Source organism: Pavona decussata, unplaced genomic scaffold (genome assembly GCF_977016875.1).
Source record: "Pavona decussata unplaced genomic scaffold, jaPavDecu1.1 SCAFFOLD_344, whole genome shotgun sequence".
Taxonomy (NCBI): domain Eukaryota; kingdom Metazoa; phylum Cnidaria; class Anthozoa; order Scleractinia; family Agariciidae; genus Pavona; species Pavona decussata.
Window position 1 is genome coordinate 544,097 of NW_028145729.1, and position 19,364 is coordinate 563,460.

The following is a 19,364-nucleotide window of genomic DNA, read 5'->3' on the forward strand; positions in this document are numbered from 1 at the left end:
TTGGGCGGAAAAACTTGAATATAGTAATAGTCAGTTTTTCTCCTAACGTACAATTTATTGTAATTTTCCATCTTCCTGGAAATATGTTTTCATTACCAGAATTGATAGTGAAATTGCTTTTGGTGCTGTTATTATGCTGTGCCAGTGTTGGGGGAAGAAGGCTTTTTTGAATTTAAACTAAACAGAAATGGCAGCTTAACAGCTTCGCAAATCAAAGGCGTTCGCGCGGTACCGCGTCTGACACTTGTAAGTAAAATACAACCAATAAGATTTATTCATAATTCACTCAAAAGACTCAACTGTCACTTTAAACACGCTGAAACAAAGGTACGCATACATCAATAAATGCACTTTTGAGAAAATGCCAGCCTATTGGTTAGTCTACATTTAGCTCATCGTTTCACAAAACAGTGATTTTACTTTATGAAATAAATCTATTTAAGCCGTAAGCAAGCTTTATGCAAATTATTCTCGTTTCAGTCGTGCTTGTAGCCCAGCAGGTGTGTATTCCAGTGACCGCTTGGAAATTTGCAGTGTTTTAGACAAAATGTATTCACATACACGGCCTGAGATCGAAGGAGTAAATAAGTAGTCTGAGTGATCATGAGGTCAGTATATACGTAATGCTATTGACTGACTTAATAGTTATTTCATTTAAAACATTTGAATCGCTCAAACACACTCTATACGACATTTGATTCAAAGGTGTAGAAATGTGAAAATCATTCCAATATTTTTCGAGTTGTTTGATCACAAAATACATCTTCAAAAATTATTAAATATTATGAAGAATATGGCACTGATCCTCCGTAATTACTTGTTCATATATATACATATTTAGCAACATTTTATGTAAACGTTATTTAATCGAAATTCATTCTCTTATTCAGTCTATCAGTTTGATTTCTTCATTTCCGATATACTAGCACTTAACAATTATCCTGCGATATCGCCTGAGGCCGAAGGCCGAGTTGGCTATAATCAGGGGATATTCCGCAAGATTGAGCGGGATAATTGTTTTATCATTGAACACAGAGATAACAAAGCACAGTTTTGTTGCCGAAAATCTGGAGACGATCTTTATTTTGCCATATTTCTCCCCGACACACGAAATTACGTATATCGCAGGATATCTGTTGACCACGGACGACGAATATTCAGCGCACAATGACCATATTTGGGCAGTGTTACAATGTGTTGAGTAATAATATTCAATATCTACTCCTTTCTGAGTATAAGTCACAAAATTGTTCCTCTTACTGAGTAACAAAATCCCACTATTCGGGATCACATTTTCCCTTTATCCATAATCATCTTCTCACGCACGTCTTCTTCATCTCCATCTTCTTTTCTCTTTTGATTTTTAACTTGTCGCTTTGACAACCAAAACGGAAATATCCAAGCAGCCTTCCCACACTGCGCATGGCGCGGCATTTGCCTCTCTTATTCCACTGACTGGAAGTTTTTCGTATGACTGATTTAAATTGTCGCCAATGTTTCTCAGTTGGCTTGCCACTGATTCAATTGCATCCATGGTTTCTCTGTCCTCTGACTACAAGGATGAACTTTCTGACTCGTCGCTTTGAGATATTGCAATTCTGTCATCCATACTTTGTTTCAAGTATCCTTCCTGTTTCTGATAACCTGTAAAGCAAATATTAACACAAAATTATTAATTATAGACCAACGGTGTAGTTTTCGCCAACTAGATTGTGGGTTCGATTTTTTTCTTTACTTCCAAAAAAGTGACATTGGATAACGAGAAATTCACGTTTAAAACTTTCAAATTTCCGCCCACATTTTTTCATCAGCATATTTCATCGATCTCATTTTCGCATTCACAAACTGTGGAAGAAAAAGATCCTTAAAAGAATATAATAACAGTAAATATCAAAGCAGGATAAACGAAATATACTAACTAATTAACCGTTGAATTCTCAAAAAAGCGACACGTTCACTGCACTGCTGAGAAGTTTTGCATTCGAAAAAGGCGAGAAATGGTCACAGATGAATACGTTTTGAAACTAACGATTGGCATTCAGATTCAAAGAAAAATAAGCCCTAAGTTCAACCTACCTATACTTTTGGAGTGGGATAGATTTTCAATGCTTATTTGTACCTTTCTTCCTCCCGCTGTAACAGGTAATAACAGTTGTGAATTAAGCGAGATGCACTGCATGCCTATTTATCAAAACACGAAACGCAATACAAAGATCACGATAAATCACGGAACGCCAAAATAAGCTTTGAAGTCCTTAGCAACAAGAACTCACGAAATGGGCACTTCAGGAAAACATCACGAGAGATACTTTTTATGCTAACAGATTCACATGACAGCATCAAGAATATACAACAATGTTCATTAAATTTCTTACGTTAAATAGTTGTTTAAAGTGTTCATAGCAAACTCACCAAGTTCGTTTAACAGTGTCGTGTTCTTCTCTGCTAAGTAAGACGGCCGCGCTGTTGTGAACTTAAGCGAGGACGTGAATTAACCTGTTCTTCTTAAGAAAGTGTCCTAAATATTGTTTATCAGTCACGAGATGTATTATGCAATAATTTTTTATACATGCAAGTTATAAGTGACATATTCAGCTTTTTTGACAGTAAAGGCCCACAGTCGAAAGTGACGCACAATTTTGCCATGTCAAATTGAAAATGCCTTTTTTGGCGCAACCAAGCCTGTTCATGTCATATCCAGAACAGTAAATCATGGCAAACATTAATTATATCGGGCTTATATAAACTGTAAGACTTGAAGTGGTCACTTGCTTGCACTTTCAGTATCTTCCATGTGTTTCCACAAAAGAAGCATTTTTTTTTTGCTTCCTCCGAACATTTCGATGGCCTAAAAATTAAGAGTTTTAAATGTTTCAGATTGATTTTGTTTCTTGAAAAGTAGATATGCAAAAGAAGAGTATTTATTGTTAACTTTTCGTATCGATTTCTTCATCACAACTCGTTGATTTCTGCAGTTATCCATTAGCCTGATTAATATTGCTGTATTTTCAAAATCGATTGGGATAAAAAACTCAGACGTTTTGTACGTAATCTCGCAGAACGTTTTTGGTGACCAATTACACGAAAATGCACGTTCTCGTGATGAATTTGATTTTAATAACCGCAATCTCTAAAACTAAAACTTGTATTTCACCCAGGAAGAAAGTAATCAGGGAAAATCACACCTTTATCCCTTTTTTTTTTCTCGGCCTTTAAACCCAATATTTCAAGGACATGTATAATCTGTGATGGTTTTATCCGGCCATTCGCTTAGTCAAAATCAACAGTAAATTATAAATTCCCTGTCTCCAGAGGTAAAGTTATTATATGTAAATACACTTAACTAGATACGTTTCAACAACTACATTCTTCAAGCTCGCATTTTGAACTGCAAAATAAATAAAAAGGGTGAAATTTCCTCAGAAAAAGGCTCGGTAACACAAACCCAAAGAAAAAAAGACTTCTGACCAAAACGTATATTACCATTCATTAACCCTTTGAAAATCACTGGTTTAGTGCTGAATTGCATCTTGACTATTTATCCGAACGCTATAAACGAAACTTAAAAGCGCTACTGAGCTCTCGATTTGCTAAAGATTTAAAACCACTAACATGGTCATTTTTCATGATTGTGCTTTTTTATATTTTGCATTCGGCTGAAAAGACTTGAAAATTTTGATTTTTGAATAGCGTACAAATATAAAAAAATATATTTTTTTTAATTTAATAGCCAAAGCGTTTCGTGAAAATGTTTGAGGACTTCCGATCAGTATTTTACACCTTTAACAAAAGCCTGACTCGAATATTTACATTTAAAACACTGACAGATAAAAGGTGCAGTTTGCTTTCAGTGGTGACATTCAAAACTAATATAGACACGACTATCTTTATTATTCAAAGTTGAGAAGAAGAAAATGAATTTCCAAGACAAACAGTGACAGTTTGTATTCGAGAAATACAGTTGTCTTATTTTCAAAATTTTAATTTAAGGAACGTATCTCAATTCGTGGTCCCGGTTATTGCTTTCATTAACGACGCTATTGTGTTAAAATAGCTAAAAGGCACAATATATAGTTATCCCATCTGTTTTAATATACGAGTTCCGTTTATTTGCAGATATATAGTTTTTCGAAATTATGAAAGTTGGAAATATAATAATCTTTCATCGCTTTTACTCAATAGTTAGTCCTCAACAAAAATGAACTGTACAAATGATATTTGGGAAAAGAAGATGTGCTTTCACTAGAATTTTTAAATTTCAAATTTTCACCTAACACCTGGAGGGTATCGGGGAGAAGGAACGAATGCAATTTATTCACAATTTACTTTAAATGTCATTTTAAAAACACGCAGCTAAAATGAAAAAGAAAAGACGGTTAAGATTAATGATTACGATTCCTGAAAAGCGATATTCATTGGCTAGCCTGTTTTAGCACCTCTTTGTGATATTGATGCCTCTATTGTGTTTTTTCAAATTAACAGTAGAAAATTTCATCTGTGCGAAGTTTTTATGCAAATTGTTTAAGTTTCGGTTAAGCATTTTTTTTCTGTGAAATTTGTGTCTCAGATGAGATGATTAATACGAAGTCAATAACCCTTCTGAATCCCTAAATTTCAGTTTTGTAGCTGGAGAAATAATTCTCAAGAGATAATCAATTGCACCTGGCTTTAAAGAGTTTTTTAATTCTAAAACACACAATAAAGACGGGGTTTTATTTTCCTTCCTATTTATTTATTTACTCCAAACAAACTTGATTGTTTTAATTCCAGAAATATTCCTTACGATGAACTTGCAATAATACCAAAGAGTAAAATTTAATAGTTTTAATATGGTTTACAAATGAAATGCTTTCACCGATAGTAAAAATATTAAGAAAACAAGACTTTCAATCTATTCTGCATAGATGTAAATGTTTCAATCAAACGTATCGTTCAACTTCCGAAAAATGAATATATCTCGTTTTGATGTCAGCTGTTTACCTTTGTATCCTTGTGTTAATTACACTCCGTAATTAAATTCGTTCAGGAAGCAATGCTATTCGTCTTTCCTTTTTTCCTCCTTTCCACGCAAAATAATTTGCAGCTAGATAAAACTATCCTTCCATCAATATCAGCTCCTTTTATCTGAAACTTCTTTTTCTTTTCCTGAATTTTCAGCTCAATGATTTTGTTAACAAGACAACCAAGTTTAACCATCCCTCCAGCACTGCGCATGGCATAACTGCATTGACTCCACTGTTGCAAGATATTTCGTACGACTGGCTCAATTCGTCTCCGATGGCTGCCAGTGTGTTAGCGACTGTTTTAACTGTCACCTTGGATTGTTCATTTACTGTCGCCACAGCGGTGAAGCTTTGTTCTACGTTCCAAGAGAGATAACTTGGTCCATCCATATTTCATTGAAAATTATAACTTCTGCAAGTGATTCCCTGCAAAAAATATATATACAGTACTATCTTCAACAAATTCAGTTTTGAAGAAATATTTCAAAGCGTGAAAATTCCCAGTACAAGTGAGTGGATACAAACTTGGGTTTGATTCCCGCTCGGGACAACATTTTTGTTTTTATTTTGTTTTTTGCAAGTAAGGAGTGTGTCGAAAATCATCACACATAGTTTCATATTAAATATTCATTCACCAGTAAGTTCCCGCAAATTTTATGGCAATGAATATCTTATCTGTCGTAAGCATAGTAACATTTGGAACAAAATTTCTTAAATTATGTACACGATGTAAGATTTATCATGATTGCGTTAAAAAAAAAAAAACAAGAAAGCAAATTGTAAATCAGTGAACATTGCTCCAAGAAATTCTTCACCTACCCAGCTACCGAAGGAGTGCTTATTGAGCGTAGTCGAATGTTCGCGGATCGTTTTTTTTTAACTTAGTTCTTGCTTGTCACTGTAGCTGGTAATAACAGTTGTGACTGATTATGCGAGTTGCACGGCCAATTTATTGGTCACAGCAAATCAGGAAACACGAAACACGGGCAAAACATCACGAAAAATCACGCAACGCGAAAGCTAATTTGTAGCCCTTGCCAACAACAACTCACAAAGGGGCAGCACGGAACAACATCACGAGAGAGAATTTTATTGAAAAAAATTAACATTGTAATATCAAGGTTAAATCAGATTCTTTAGTTGAATTTCCTAACCTTAAATAAGGCTAGGAAAAAGCTGTAGTGAACTCACCAAATTCATTTTATCTTGTCGTGTTTTGCACCGTGAGTTATTAAATGGGCCGCGTTGTTTTCAAAACTTTTGCGTGGATGTGAATTAACTCGTTCTCAGAAGAAAGTGTCATTAATACAGTTTATTAGTCACGTCTCTCGATGTTGTCCTTGTTTCAACTAAAAAAAAAGCAACGCCTCAGCTAATTTGCATGCGTCATTTAAGGTTGACTACTGAAACTCGTTGTGCCATTCAGGCGACAAAAACACACTTTTTCGGATGTAAAACTAAAAACGTAATCGAGGTACTTGAGGGTGCGATTGTGGTAGCGGCGGTATAAATACGAGAAAACTCGACCACAATCATATTACCAGTGGTTTTATTTTTTTTTTCTTTGTGTAAAACAGTACCTAAGTTTTTTTAACGAAACACGGAGCGTTGTTAAACAAACCTGACGTTAACGTATTTTAACACATGAAGATTTCGATATCAGTATCTTTTAACATTTTATAAGTTGGCTTAGCACAATTTGACGATCGGCGTAATGGAGGTGATTGCAGTTTAAACAGTGATTTTGTCTGAATTGATAAAATACGTGATGTTCAAGTTCATATGACTTGTTCAAAGAAAATTTATCTTTGTTTTGTTAACGTTTTGTTATGCGTTAAAAATTGTTCTCCCTCTGTAGCTCTCAGTTAAAAGTATATTACCGATTTCCTGTCTTTATCCTTATAGTTATTGCATGAAAATCCAGAAATCAGTCCCAAAAACGAAGTTTTGCTCTCTCTACGAGATAAAAAAATGAAAAAAGAAAAAAAAGATATGACCCTTAAAGAACCATAAAAGGCCTAAAAGCTCTTATTTCCGTAAACTCCTATTTAAAATGACGTTTCCATGGTAACAAATACTGCCATTTTTCATCGGGATTTTACTTAGTGGCGTTGATAGAAAAAGCATATGCTTATTATTCTGCTTTTCGTACATGTCTCATTCATATTCAAATGCGTATTCAAAAATATATTCGCCGTAAGAGAAATCCTTCTCTTTTTATGATTCATTTTACGATGTCTTGTTTAATATTGCTTGAAATTAGCCGTACAAATCTTATCTTAATGCTGTAAATTTCTTCGTGTAAGTTTCTAAATCGTGTTAAGCGGTAGTTGTTTTTTCACTCATGTTTTGAAGAATAATTAATATTGCTTTAAAGAATCATTAGCGGAAACGGAAATGTTGAACAGTGCCTATTTGAATGCAATAATTTAGAGTTTCATCTACAGACTCAAAGCATAGGACCACATTAAAGGACTGAAGATTCACTGGCCATTTCAAGCAGGTGTACAAACCAAAGGCCTGTTTCTCAACACAGTGCCCGAAGCAACATTTAAGAAACAAGTCATTCCACTCGTTTAAATTTGGGAGTGTTGGTTAAGTTTTATGGTTATCACTTTTGTACCAACTACGTACTTTTCAACTTCACTCAAATCTAAACTAAATGGAATTCATTTCTTTTTTATCAAATTTCTCAATGATATTCGTAACTTTTATCGTTCCGTTTGACCACAGTTACAATTGGATCGAAGTTTAAGGCAATAAAAAAAAACTCAGTGGTAGTTCTCCATGATAAGAGCTCTGATCAATAGATTGTTCAAAATAGAACTAGAAATCGAAAAGTAAGACTTTATAGACGCAAAATTTTTCGACGATGGATTATTCCAAAAATCGCTACTATAAATATGAAAACAATCTATGTTGTGTTACTATATTACTACTAGTACATAAGTGCGTTTCTATCGATTTGTGGATTTACTTTGAATATATGATATGCTGAAAGGTAATTTCAAATATTAGTCGTGTATAATTGTTACATGTGAAGCAGATCGCGAGTAAAACGAATCACTAACAATCTAAGAATGATATATTGCGATTTTCCGATCATAATATACCGATTTTATGTTAATTATCAGAAACATAATCCTTCTAATAAATCATCACAATACAAAACATATCGTGGATAAAAAACAAAAGTAATGTCACTTTGTTCTAAAGAATGGTTAAAGTTCTCACATAAGTTCAAAAAACAGCGCGGCAGCCCTAGTTCCTAGAGCAAAACACGACACCAGTAAACGAACCTTGTGAGTTTACAGTGAATTGTTTTAATCAAGATGTAAGCTCAAAAAATTAAATAAATAATGTTAGATACTCCTGATTATAGAAAGTAAATTTCTTTTCAATAAAATTATCTCTCGTGATGTTGTCCTGTGCTGCCCTTTCGTGAGGTATTGTTGCTGAGGACTACAAACACGATTCACCGTGATTTTTCGTGATGTTTTGACCGTGTTTCGTGATTTTACCCGGCTGTTGTGAAGTGCAAAACAAGGATAGCAAGAGCAAGCTTCGAAAATTAATACCGGTCCTGATTCCAAAAGGACTTGCATCTTGCTCAGGTCAGTTTACTTCAAATTTCCATCGTCCTCATTTTCTGGTTAAAATAGTTAATTCTATAATAATTATTCATCTTAAGGCGTTCTTACGTTTTTGACTAAGATAACATTTTGGGTAGTCAAAATTGCCTTTATGAACACTACATTTAACGCTTTCAGCTATTTTGTTCCTCTGGGCCCAGTTGCCCGAAGGATGGTTAGCGCTAACCCAGGATAAATGCCATGACAACCTATGGGTTTTAATACCTCTTAACCAATGGTTAGCGCTAACCATGCTTCGACCAACTCAGCCCTGTATATTGAATTTTGTAATTTTACCCATTTAACTTATTCATTGATATAACAGAAAATAGCTGCTCCTAGCATGGCATAACATAGATTTTGACGAACCTGTTAATACATATGGCTCCTTGCTTGCTTAGCTTTAATGTTCTGCTAGACTTGGTGGTAGAGTGGCGGTCAATGTCCGATAGAAAGCTCTCGATCACCTAAAAGAACTTGATGGCATGGATTGGTAAAGTCCCTTTCCTCTGTCACCACCCAATTGTATAAAGTGTGATTCTCAATTATATGGTCTACCTATCTATTTTCCGTTGTGTAACATTTCTAAGGGTAATTTGCCAAGGTGATGAACAGACAAATTCCCCAAACCAACAGGAAGGAAACGTATACTAGTCGACAAGGAGAATCTTGATACATGATCTCTTATGTTCTTAGGCAACATATCATGGTATGGTCGTTGCAGTTGCCGAGATGCATCAAGTTTTCGTACATCTCTCTTGTACGCCTTTTCTCAAGTCAGCCAATCAAACTGCCCCGTACGTACAAAGCTGCTTGCACTGCGAACTCGACAGGGAGGACGAACATGACACGAGTCCTTCCGAGGTCAGAGAAGCTGACGAAAGGTGTTTGGGTTGTCATCGTAAATCATCCATTGAGTTAAACTCTTTGTATGAAAGACTCCATGGAACGATCTGTAACGACGATTTTTTAACCTCGCCAAGATCTTTCACACCTCAGAGAGAATCTAGGAAAGAACGTGTCAGACCTAAAACTACCACCGCTGTTGGTCGTTCAGCAAGACTAACCCGTTATAACCGGTTAGGTGGGTCAAATGAAGCTTTGTTGGGGTACTCTCGCTCAGTCAGTGCGCATGGTGCTGCTCAACCCACTCGTCCGATCACGGCCAAGCCTGGGTCTACTATTGAGCGTACACGCGCGCGCACGCCGCAAACTACTTCCCAGTCTTCTTCAGGCGAAGTTTCTCTCCCGATATTGGCGCAGCAACGAGGCAAACGGACGCATCCACTGGATAGAGGCTCTGCGCCACGAGTTAAAACAAAAATATCCGTTAGAGATTTTACTCTTTAACAAAATGGATAATAAGTGATTACGGAAGTGTTTGAGACTTAACAGGCCAGCGTTAAAACGTTTGCTTTCTGTCTGACCTCCAACTTTCACGCGCTGAATTCCTCTCTTAGGTCATCGAATTCTGTCGAACTCCATTCACGAGAAGCGACGAGAATTTTAGAATGCGCTTTTGTTTGCCCGTTAACGCTTGTGGACTCCGATTGACTCTCACGTGCTCACTTGGAACGTAAATCTGCTCAACGTAGAATAAGACTTCAAACTTAAACTACTAATCTATTATAAACATAAACTCTCACTTGAGCGACTATTTGAGATCAAGAGTAAATTTTCTTAAATCATTCAGATGTCTTTGCACTTTGTGTAAGACCCACACCTCCAGTCGTCCAAGTGACGTTAAAATATTCCCATGTATATGTAAGATATTTAGCCTAAAATATAATATATATTATTTTTATGTTTATACAATAGGAAATTCTACTTTCTTTTCTCGTTGTTTTAAATGGGCCGTATCAAAATTTTAAGTTATTTACAGAGATAGAGCTGCGGGATTAAGGGCTTAGACGCAAATTATCGCTGCGATATTATAAATTGGTTTCATGGCACAAAAACAAACTTAGCCTTAAGGACGGTGCCTACTAATACCGACGTATTTTTGCGCGGTTTATGACTATTCGGGAAAAGCAGATCTTAGCAAGGGCTATTGGAATCCAAAAAGAAAATTGGGGGTAACCACGCGTTTTTAAAGATAATTAAACAACAATAATTCTGAGAAGCCGTAAAATACAAAGTAATGGATGACGTTTTTTTGCAAATTGAAGCTTTATTATCTCTGAAAAAATGCATGGCTTACCCCAATTTTCTTTTTGGATACCAAGAGCACTTGCTGAGTTCTACTCTCTCCGCAAAGTTTTAAACCGCGCAAAAATATTCCTGTATTAGTAGGCACCACCCATAGGAAACCCGAGTATCTCGAGATGCGCAGTAACAAAAGCAGGCACCGTCCTTAAATTATGTCTCAAGCTACTTCAGCCACTATTACCACAATTCTTTCCAATGGTGGGCATGCAATCAGGAAATACGGTACTTGGCTTCCAAAACAATGAGAACAGAGATGGTTCGCGCCGAATAGCGCATTTATTGTAAAATATTCAAATAAGCTATAAAACGCGTATGCGATTTTTATGTTATGCGATGAAAGTGAAGAATATTTCCTAAGAAAAATTGAATTAAAAAATAAGTGCAGAATTTTTAAGACATTTAATATGAATAAAACTTCAATTTTCATATTGTCTTTGATGGTGTATACAAGTGTCTAAGATATAAAGCTTCTAGAATTGCGAGTCGAGTTCTGCACCTGTTCTAATTTCTATTTTTACTGGACCCTAACAACCTGCTGCTCCATTGTTGTTAAGTCTGGCAGCTTTGCTTTGTTCTCTCAATCAATAATGTAAAACTTTGCATACGGTGAATATCGCCCCAAACAGCTAATTTGGCTAGTTCAAGCATCTGTGACATTTCAGCGTGTCTGTCATAGACGTCTTCGAGGGTAAACGCACGTAATTTATTCTAATTCAGTGAATCTTGTGAACAACAGTACGAGTTCAGCGAGCATAATACTGCTAGTAAGGACGTGTGTTTGACTACCGGACGACGGTTCATTTTGCACGGAGCCTAACTTTTTCCTGGGACCTGCAAAAAGGGGTAAGTAGACGTTAATTAATTTTGTTACCACGAGAATTAACTGAATGTGAAAAGTATTGTCGTCCGTAAGCTGACAACGTAACCTAAATAGAAAGCGATTGCGGACCTGTGGTAAACCGGGTAAAATTTTGCGTGTTTACGCAATCGAAAACCCACAAAATTCAAACTTCAATTACCAGTGTCATATATTTCAACTTACAAAAAATCATTGTGAATAAACCCGTTGGATTCGAATGTTGTGAAATCGAACGGACTGACGGTAGCCTAGTCCCTAGGCCTTCTCTCGCTTCGTTGTCTGGGCCTAAACAAGCGAGAAAAGCCTGGGAACTACTGGTATATCCGACTGCTATCCAACCTCGTTCCCAGGGTCTTCGCGATATTTTAAAAAGTGGACGATGACCCTGGGACACGCTAAAAAAATTCTCCACAAATCGTACAGTGTATTTTTGACACGTGACACTAGATTTTCCTCTTCGTTACACTGCTTTCCGGGATCAAATATGGTATTAATCTCGTACCCAGATCTCCCACGGTCAGGCGGAGGGGAGATCTGGTAAAGTTCGATTTCAGGCCCGGAATACGGGCCTGCCCATCATCCTTTGTCCACCGTGCTGAATGGCCGCCGGCTCGTAACTGTGATCATTCCTGGTGAGGTTTTCGCTTTCGAGGGTGCTCTTCGGAACGTTCTTCGGTCGAGAGGACAACAAAACTTGAAACTTAAACCAAAACGAAAAAGGCAACAGGAGAGATTGCAATCAACAAGCGCGGTAAATCACTTTTTTACTAAGATTAGTTCCTACCCTTTGTGACCATCTAGACCATCTTTGTAGTGAAAACTGTTCCAAGAACAAATCCATCGTAATTCAAATTGTGCTTTCTCCACTCAAGATCAACGTGCTTATCGACGATCAATTAAAAAGACTTAAGTCAACCGGAGTAAGCTGTACCAGTTTTCGCCTTAGATGGTAACTGTATTGAAGATACTGTAATTTACAGGCAGGGAAATGTCACATAATTTTTGTGCACCCCAAGGTAAAGGTAGCAACAGACAGTGCAGAGAGTTTTTGTTGTCGAAGCTTTATCAGAAAAATGTTGTGGTCGTTGTTGTAGATGAGGCACAATAGAGTTACTGATTGGCATCTTGGTGTTAAATTTCGCATTGGAAAGTCAAATGGTTCATGTCATATTTTCATTTGCAAATTTTCAGAAATTGTGGTCTACCAGTGATACGTAAAAATTATTTCTTCTCTTTGTAGTCTTTCAGCTGATTTGGTCACACAAATTCTCCTTCTTCCATAAGTTAATGGTTTAAATTTCCAAACCAAATGGATTGTGTAAATGCGGCAGGTTTCTTTTACAGGCCAAAGGACACAACTCAAGGTCACTGTAATAATATAATTTTATATGAACCAGCTAAACAGGGCCTCCTCCTACCTACAACAACTGTCCACTCCTATAACACCAGAAATTCTGCTAAGCTTAATTTCCACCGACCACAAGTTAACTAACATAGGCAAATTTACTTTTAAACTACTCTGCTTCTGTCATATGGGAAAGTGTTCCCATGGCATTGAAAAAAACAAAAACTTTTAACAGGTTTAAGAAACTTTATAAGGCCCACCTGATCTCTTGTCAATCAAATAATATACGTTCTGTTTAATGATCAAATATAATAGTATGTAACTATCTAATAATAATAATAGAGTTAAAAATAATAATAATAATAATAATAATAATAATAATAATAATAATAATAATATCTGCTTATATTTTGATCTTTGTTGTCGCTGCTGTTGCTGCTGCTGATGTGTTCTCCTTTTCCTTTCTTTTTGTTTGTTGTTGTTGTTGTTTGTTTGTTTGTTTGTATGTTGTTTTTTTGCTTTTTTTTGTTTTTATTTATTTATTGTTTTGTTCTTCTTTTATTAAGCTTGTCCTGTTTAGATTTCTTGCTCGGTTCAGTATATCTCGAACATACCTTAATTTACACAAATGTAATTCTCTCTTGTACATCCTAGGCTGTACAAACATTTCCTACATTTTCTAATATCTCAATAAAGCTCAGTGTCATTTCTTTGTTTACTTAAAAGTAGGTGGTGGTCAGCTAGAAAGCCTTTGCTACTTTGACCACCACACACATTTTATAATTTGTACTGTATTTATTTTTATCTTGTAATCATTTGTTGTAATACTTTTCTTTCTATGTTAATGTTGTATAAATAGTGTGAAATAAATGAACCATGAACCATCCTAGCCCTAACACCATGCTACTGTCTTGGTTATATACCAGCAAACCAGAAAGACCTGTCCGTGTAAATGGTAGGCGCCCAATTATGTCCAACATTAAAATACCGAGTACACCCTTGCTGTTTTAAAGGGTTTTTCTTTTCTCAAAAATGGAAGTTTGAATTTCTTTTGGGAAATGGAGCTACCACATCTGGATTTGGGATCTGAAGAATGTTTGGTTACTTGCAACATGTGAGCAAACAGAGCAAGTCCCTATGAGTTTCCCATTAGAGTTTTATTTGGTAGTGATGAGCTTTCCATTTCAGTGGTTCTTGATTCACCTTTATCACATAACACTTGAAACATTTTCACCTGAAATTTATGTTAAGTTTAGGGGACATGCCCCCTCGACTGCTTCTTTGATGACAAGTTAATAAAGGTTATAATTTTACACATAGGAGTCCACAGACTCGAAAATTAGAACCACATAATACACAAGTCTAATAATATTTGACTCTTGATATGAAGAACAAAGGTCATTATCTGCATTTGATTTGCAAGGCACAATGAGCTGCTTAAATAATCATTGTTGTACTGAGCATTGCATTATTTGTACATGCATAGAGGATGATACACTAAGAATAATACAAGGTTCTTTATGTCCAAAGCAGCTATCTTGGTGCTTGGACACTCACCTCTGATGGGATCCTTGATTTCAGCAAAAAAAAAATAATAACAATAATAATAGGAAGGTGTGAAGGTCTTTTGGGCTCATAAAAGTAGCAAATGGCAGATAAATAGAAAACAAATAAAAAAAATTTCCACTATTTGTTTTCCTGTGCATGTCCGTGTGTTCTAATGAACTGTCACCCATTTCTGCAGCAAAACAACAGCTTTCACAGTAAGCTGATCTTCAGTAACCATGAATTCCTAAGTATTCCTTAACCATGGCCTTCCATAGCCAGGAAACAACATTTAATCAAACTGTCAGACACAAACCCACTGCAGAGAAGTGGTGGGGAAAAGAAACTTTGAAAACAGTGTCTGTCTTGGATGAAAATTCCTTGTTGATGCCAATTCCTTGAGCAAAAAAAATTTTCTTGTATTGATATTTGCACCCATGTAAGGTCCTAACTTTTCTTAATATTAAGACCAGCAACACAAAATTATGTTCAAGGACTTTTCACACAAGTACACAAAAAATATCAGAACAGTGAACCTTGAACCTTTAAGCCCCAGTAGTGATCAGTATCAAAATTTCTCCTAATATTTATCAATACACAATCAAGGAGAGGTCATGAGATCACCAGTGGTGAAATTTCTTGATATTTCAACAGCCTCCCTATAATGCTACTATGAAAAATGGACATGTAGAGACCAGTAAGGAGAAACTGTATGTTGACACTGAGGCTTAAAGGTTAAAAGCTAATAAATACAGAGCCATATTGTTGGTGATTATCGCAGCTTCTTTTATGCTTCGTCCTTCCACCACCCCATGCGTCAAAAAGGGCTTAGTTACTTGAGAATCCCTTTTTATTCAGCCTTCTCATTGTCCATTTTCTGGTAATTATATTGTCTTATTCTAATGGAAAGAATAACAACATCCCAGTGAATGACTACAGTTTTTCTTAATTAATTGCATCTTTGTTCAGGGGGCACAACTTCAGAGTACAGCAAATGAGGAACACTTTCCTCAGTATTCCCTACAGCGAAGATTGTTGTCATGACAACAACAGCAACAGAAAAACAACCAAACTACAATCATACAAAGGTTGAATATGAAAGATTTATGGAGTACTACAAAGGCCCTCCTATCTTAACACAAAGTAATGTTGACCAGTTTGATTAAATATTTTCGCCCATAGCAGATGAACTTATCACCACCAATGTCAAAAATTAAGCCTGTCAGCCTATTATTTACTCATCATTAGTACTGTGTGGATTTGGGGGTGCCTTTTGGGTGGAAAGCTTGGGGATCACCAGTTCTACCTTACTCCCCAAATTCCTCAAAATGCACTTTTGGCTCAGTCTCATTCTCTACAGACTGACAATGAATATTATTTGCCACAATCTTTGGGAATGGGGTTTGATTCTCATTGTGTTGGAAGGATAATTATTTATTCATTTTGGTCTTCCGCAAACTATGGAAAGTTTTTTCCAAGAAAGTGGAAGAGATGGGAAGCCTGCTACATCAAAACTTTACTTTAACAACAATCATATTGGTGCAAATATTGAAGAAATGCAACCCACCATGACAGATTAGTGTAAATACCCCAGAAATCTGTGCAGGGGAAAATTTTTGTTTATAACCACTTTGGTTTTGGCTTTTGAGTGAGAAATGCAGCTGTTGTGATATCTGTTGTCCGAAATGACTGTCATTGCTCTCAATTATGTGTTGAGCTGTGTCCAGCTGTTTTAGCCCTTGAAGATATTCACATCACTGATAGGAACTTTAGGAACTTGCTTCTCCCTAGAAATCAGGTGGAAGAAATTAAGGCAGAGTTAACAAGAAAAAAAGGAGAAACTGAGGCCAGTGATAACTATTTGTATCAGAGAATGTGCTAAGGATTAACAATGGAAGTAGTAAATGAAGTGTGTTTAGTACTTCAAGGACCCCATACTAATGATAAAATAATGGAGAAATTCCCCCATCTTGAAGAAAAGAACAATGGCAAAAAGATTCTAAAAACTATAAGTGATGTCAAATCCAAAGAGGCATGTCCTCCTTTTAAAACTACTTCTTTTCTAAAGCCTATCACAAGCATAGACCTGCAAAACATTAGGTGGTGCAGACATGTAAACCAATGTCCCCATTTTTATTTTAGAGGAAGGCTAGTTTTATATTTTCGATCCAAATTTTTTTTAACTCAGCAGGTGGGAGAGAGGGGATAAAATTAAACTAACTACACTTACATAAAGAGCCCTAATCGGTTCAGTCAAGGTGTTCTCTGTTGTAGTACGGGTTTCATTACTATTATTTTGGCGGTCATAAGTCGGACATTTTTCATTTCTCTTAGCTGAGGGGTGGGAGGAACATTGATCTCACCAGATGAATAATAATATTGTGTGGACACTCTATCAATTTCTCAAAAGTCCTATGAGAGATGTTGTATGGATCTTGAAGGAATAAGCACACTGGTCTGAAAGGACTAATGTTATATTATGAAGTCTCTTAATCAAAGTCCAGTTCAATTTATAGAAGGAAAATAGTCGCGCGTGTTCAGGAACTCAAGGTAAAGTATTTTGGGGAAATTAATTTGCGTTTACTAAATAAATAATCATTTAAAAAAAATCATTTTTTGTCAAGAAATACCAAAAAAAAAAATATATGACCTACCTCCATTTTATCCCCCAAAGTAAGCAAGCTTATATCCATCGTGTTGGAAACTTGTGTAATTTGGCAAGGCCGTTTGAACGCTACTGCAAACTCTTTTCGGCTAAAGTCGCTGTTGTCTTCCGAGAAAACAATCTCTCACTGTTCTCTCCCCACACAAAGGGCATGTATATGTATTAAAACGTTGCATGACAATCTTAATCGAAGCGAAAACTTTTCCGTTTGTTTCTTCCCCGAACTGAGCGAAAACCAAACACAGAAGGAAAGAGCCAATCACAGAGCAGATTAGAATGAGGCATTCTTAATTCTGGTAACCAACCAGAAATGGCGTTGTATCGAACTTTACCAGATCTCACATTTCGACATTCCCGAACCGACGACTGAGACCGGGGTACGAGATTAATATGGTATCCATCCGGCAGTCATATTTCATCTACAAAAGTGTAACAAAGACAAAAATAACGTGTGAGTCACGTGACAAAATACTCCCGAAAAGGTCTTCCCCGTCATCCTCCATTTTGAAGATCACGATGACCTTGGGGACAAGATTGACTGTTATCCCTGCGACTCTTACCTTCACGCCGTTGTTTCACGCCTTTGTGATCACCTGTGCGATTCTCGGTTCTCTCCTTTAAAGTAATCACGTATTTCTGGCGGTAATAGCAGCTGAACGGATAATACAATTTGGGTGTGTGCGAGACTATCACCCGTGAATTATTCAACGGTAACGAATTTTCCACGACGTTAGAAAACTTAATGTAATTCTCTAATTTCCCGTGAGTTGTCCCTCGCGTTGTTCCACAACCTTGAAAAGGAACTCTAAAGATGGCCCTTCTTTCTGTCACATGATGTGGTTGACATGACGTGTGTTGTAGATGCAGCGAAGATGGCTTTATCTGTGGAATGTCTTGCAGATCCATTGATAATAACATGACATCATTCAGGCAGTGTAAAGTGACTCTTTCTTTGCGTAAAATTGGCACAGATTGAGCTGAAAGTTGTGAATCATAAAAAGGTTGTATTTGGTTAACAAGAATCATGGCTAAATGGCTCAGTAAATAAGAACAGATAAAAAACTACATACACATATCGGATCAATATTGTTTTCTGGGCACCCGAGCAATATGAGTCCATCTTTTTCAAGTAGTAACTACGTTCTGCCAAGCAATGTTATTTTTACTGTCTGGGAATGTCACCAACTCGTGTTGCAAGAAAAACAACAGGAGACATTTTTTTGGAAACTGGCCGAATTTAAAAGCATAAGATTCAGTTTTTTAACTCATGTTTTATTAATGATGTTTTGCTTTCACATGCATGGCTAACACACCCCGTTGATAGCAAATTGACAACCCATGTAAAGTTGATGGATAGTTTATACGGGTTGTAACGTGACGTGAGATATAAATAAAATTTGTCCTTAATTGTTTAGCTTCTGTAGATCGCGATATTGCATCCTTGTAGCTATTGTAGTCACGAAAACAGGAACGTTTTCTTATTCCTTTTCAGTCTAAAACATTAGATCATCTCTTGTTAGAAACTCACATGCATACTTATGATATTTGAATGAACGATGCTTAAACAAAGCCAAGAAAACTTAAACTTTAAAGTTACGAGTATTGAATCATCATGTGTAATATTTTAAATATATCAATGCAAAGGCACTTCCATGGATGATGATATGTCTGCCAAGATACAGCTCAGCTTTATATCATACGACTTGTATGGCAAAAGAAAAATAATCCATTTAAAGAGCACCTACTTGTAATTGTTGAAATTACTGCTGTGATTAGGGCGAAGATAATAGTTGCACCTTCCATGATACAGACACTCAGCCTTAAACGTGTTCGTGTGTTTAATACGGCGGGTACTTGTAAGTGGATAAAAACTGGCAAGGTTTAGCTTCGATATCGTCTCATTTGACAATTGTTTGGCACAGGAAGTGAAAACAATTCCTAGGGGGGTATTGCATGGCAAATAACAACCTCCCCTCCCCCCACCGAATCCTCCCTGCCTCACACGCACACACACAACCCCAATCAAGAACGTCCATCTCGGTTTAACACCACAAATGTTTGCATTTTTCTCACTTGAATAAAACATTTAATAACTGATCAGCCCTTG

General features: G+C 36.4%; 2 protein-coding genes across 3 annotated transcripts in view; both read right to left on the minus strand.

Annotated features, from left to right (window-relative positions):
• Positions 1-19,364, minus strand: part of LOC146453225 (uncharacterized) — a 97,316-nt gene that overhangs the window by 44,442 nt on the left and 33,510 nt on the right. The gene's annotated exons all lie outside the window — the stretch shown is intronic.
• Positions 11,091-19,140, minus strand: LOC146453229 (uncharacterized). Its single transcript, XM_085096886.1, has 3 exons — positions 19,003-19,140; positions 17,818-18,234; positions 11,091-11,674 (listed from the first exon to the last, which is right to left on the minus strand). Exons 1-3 carry the CDS (start codon positions 19,058-19,060, stop codon positions 11,547-11,549), a joined length of 603 nt encoding a protein of 200 aa, XP_084953012.1. The 5' UTR covers positions 19,061-19,140; the 3' UTR covers positions 11,091-11,546.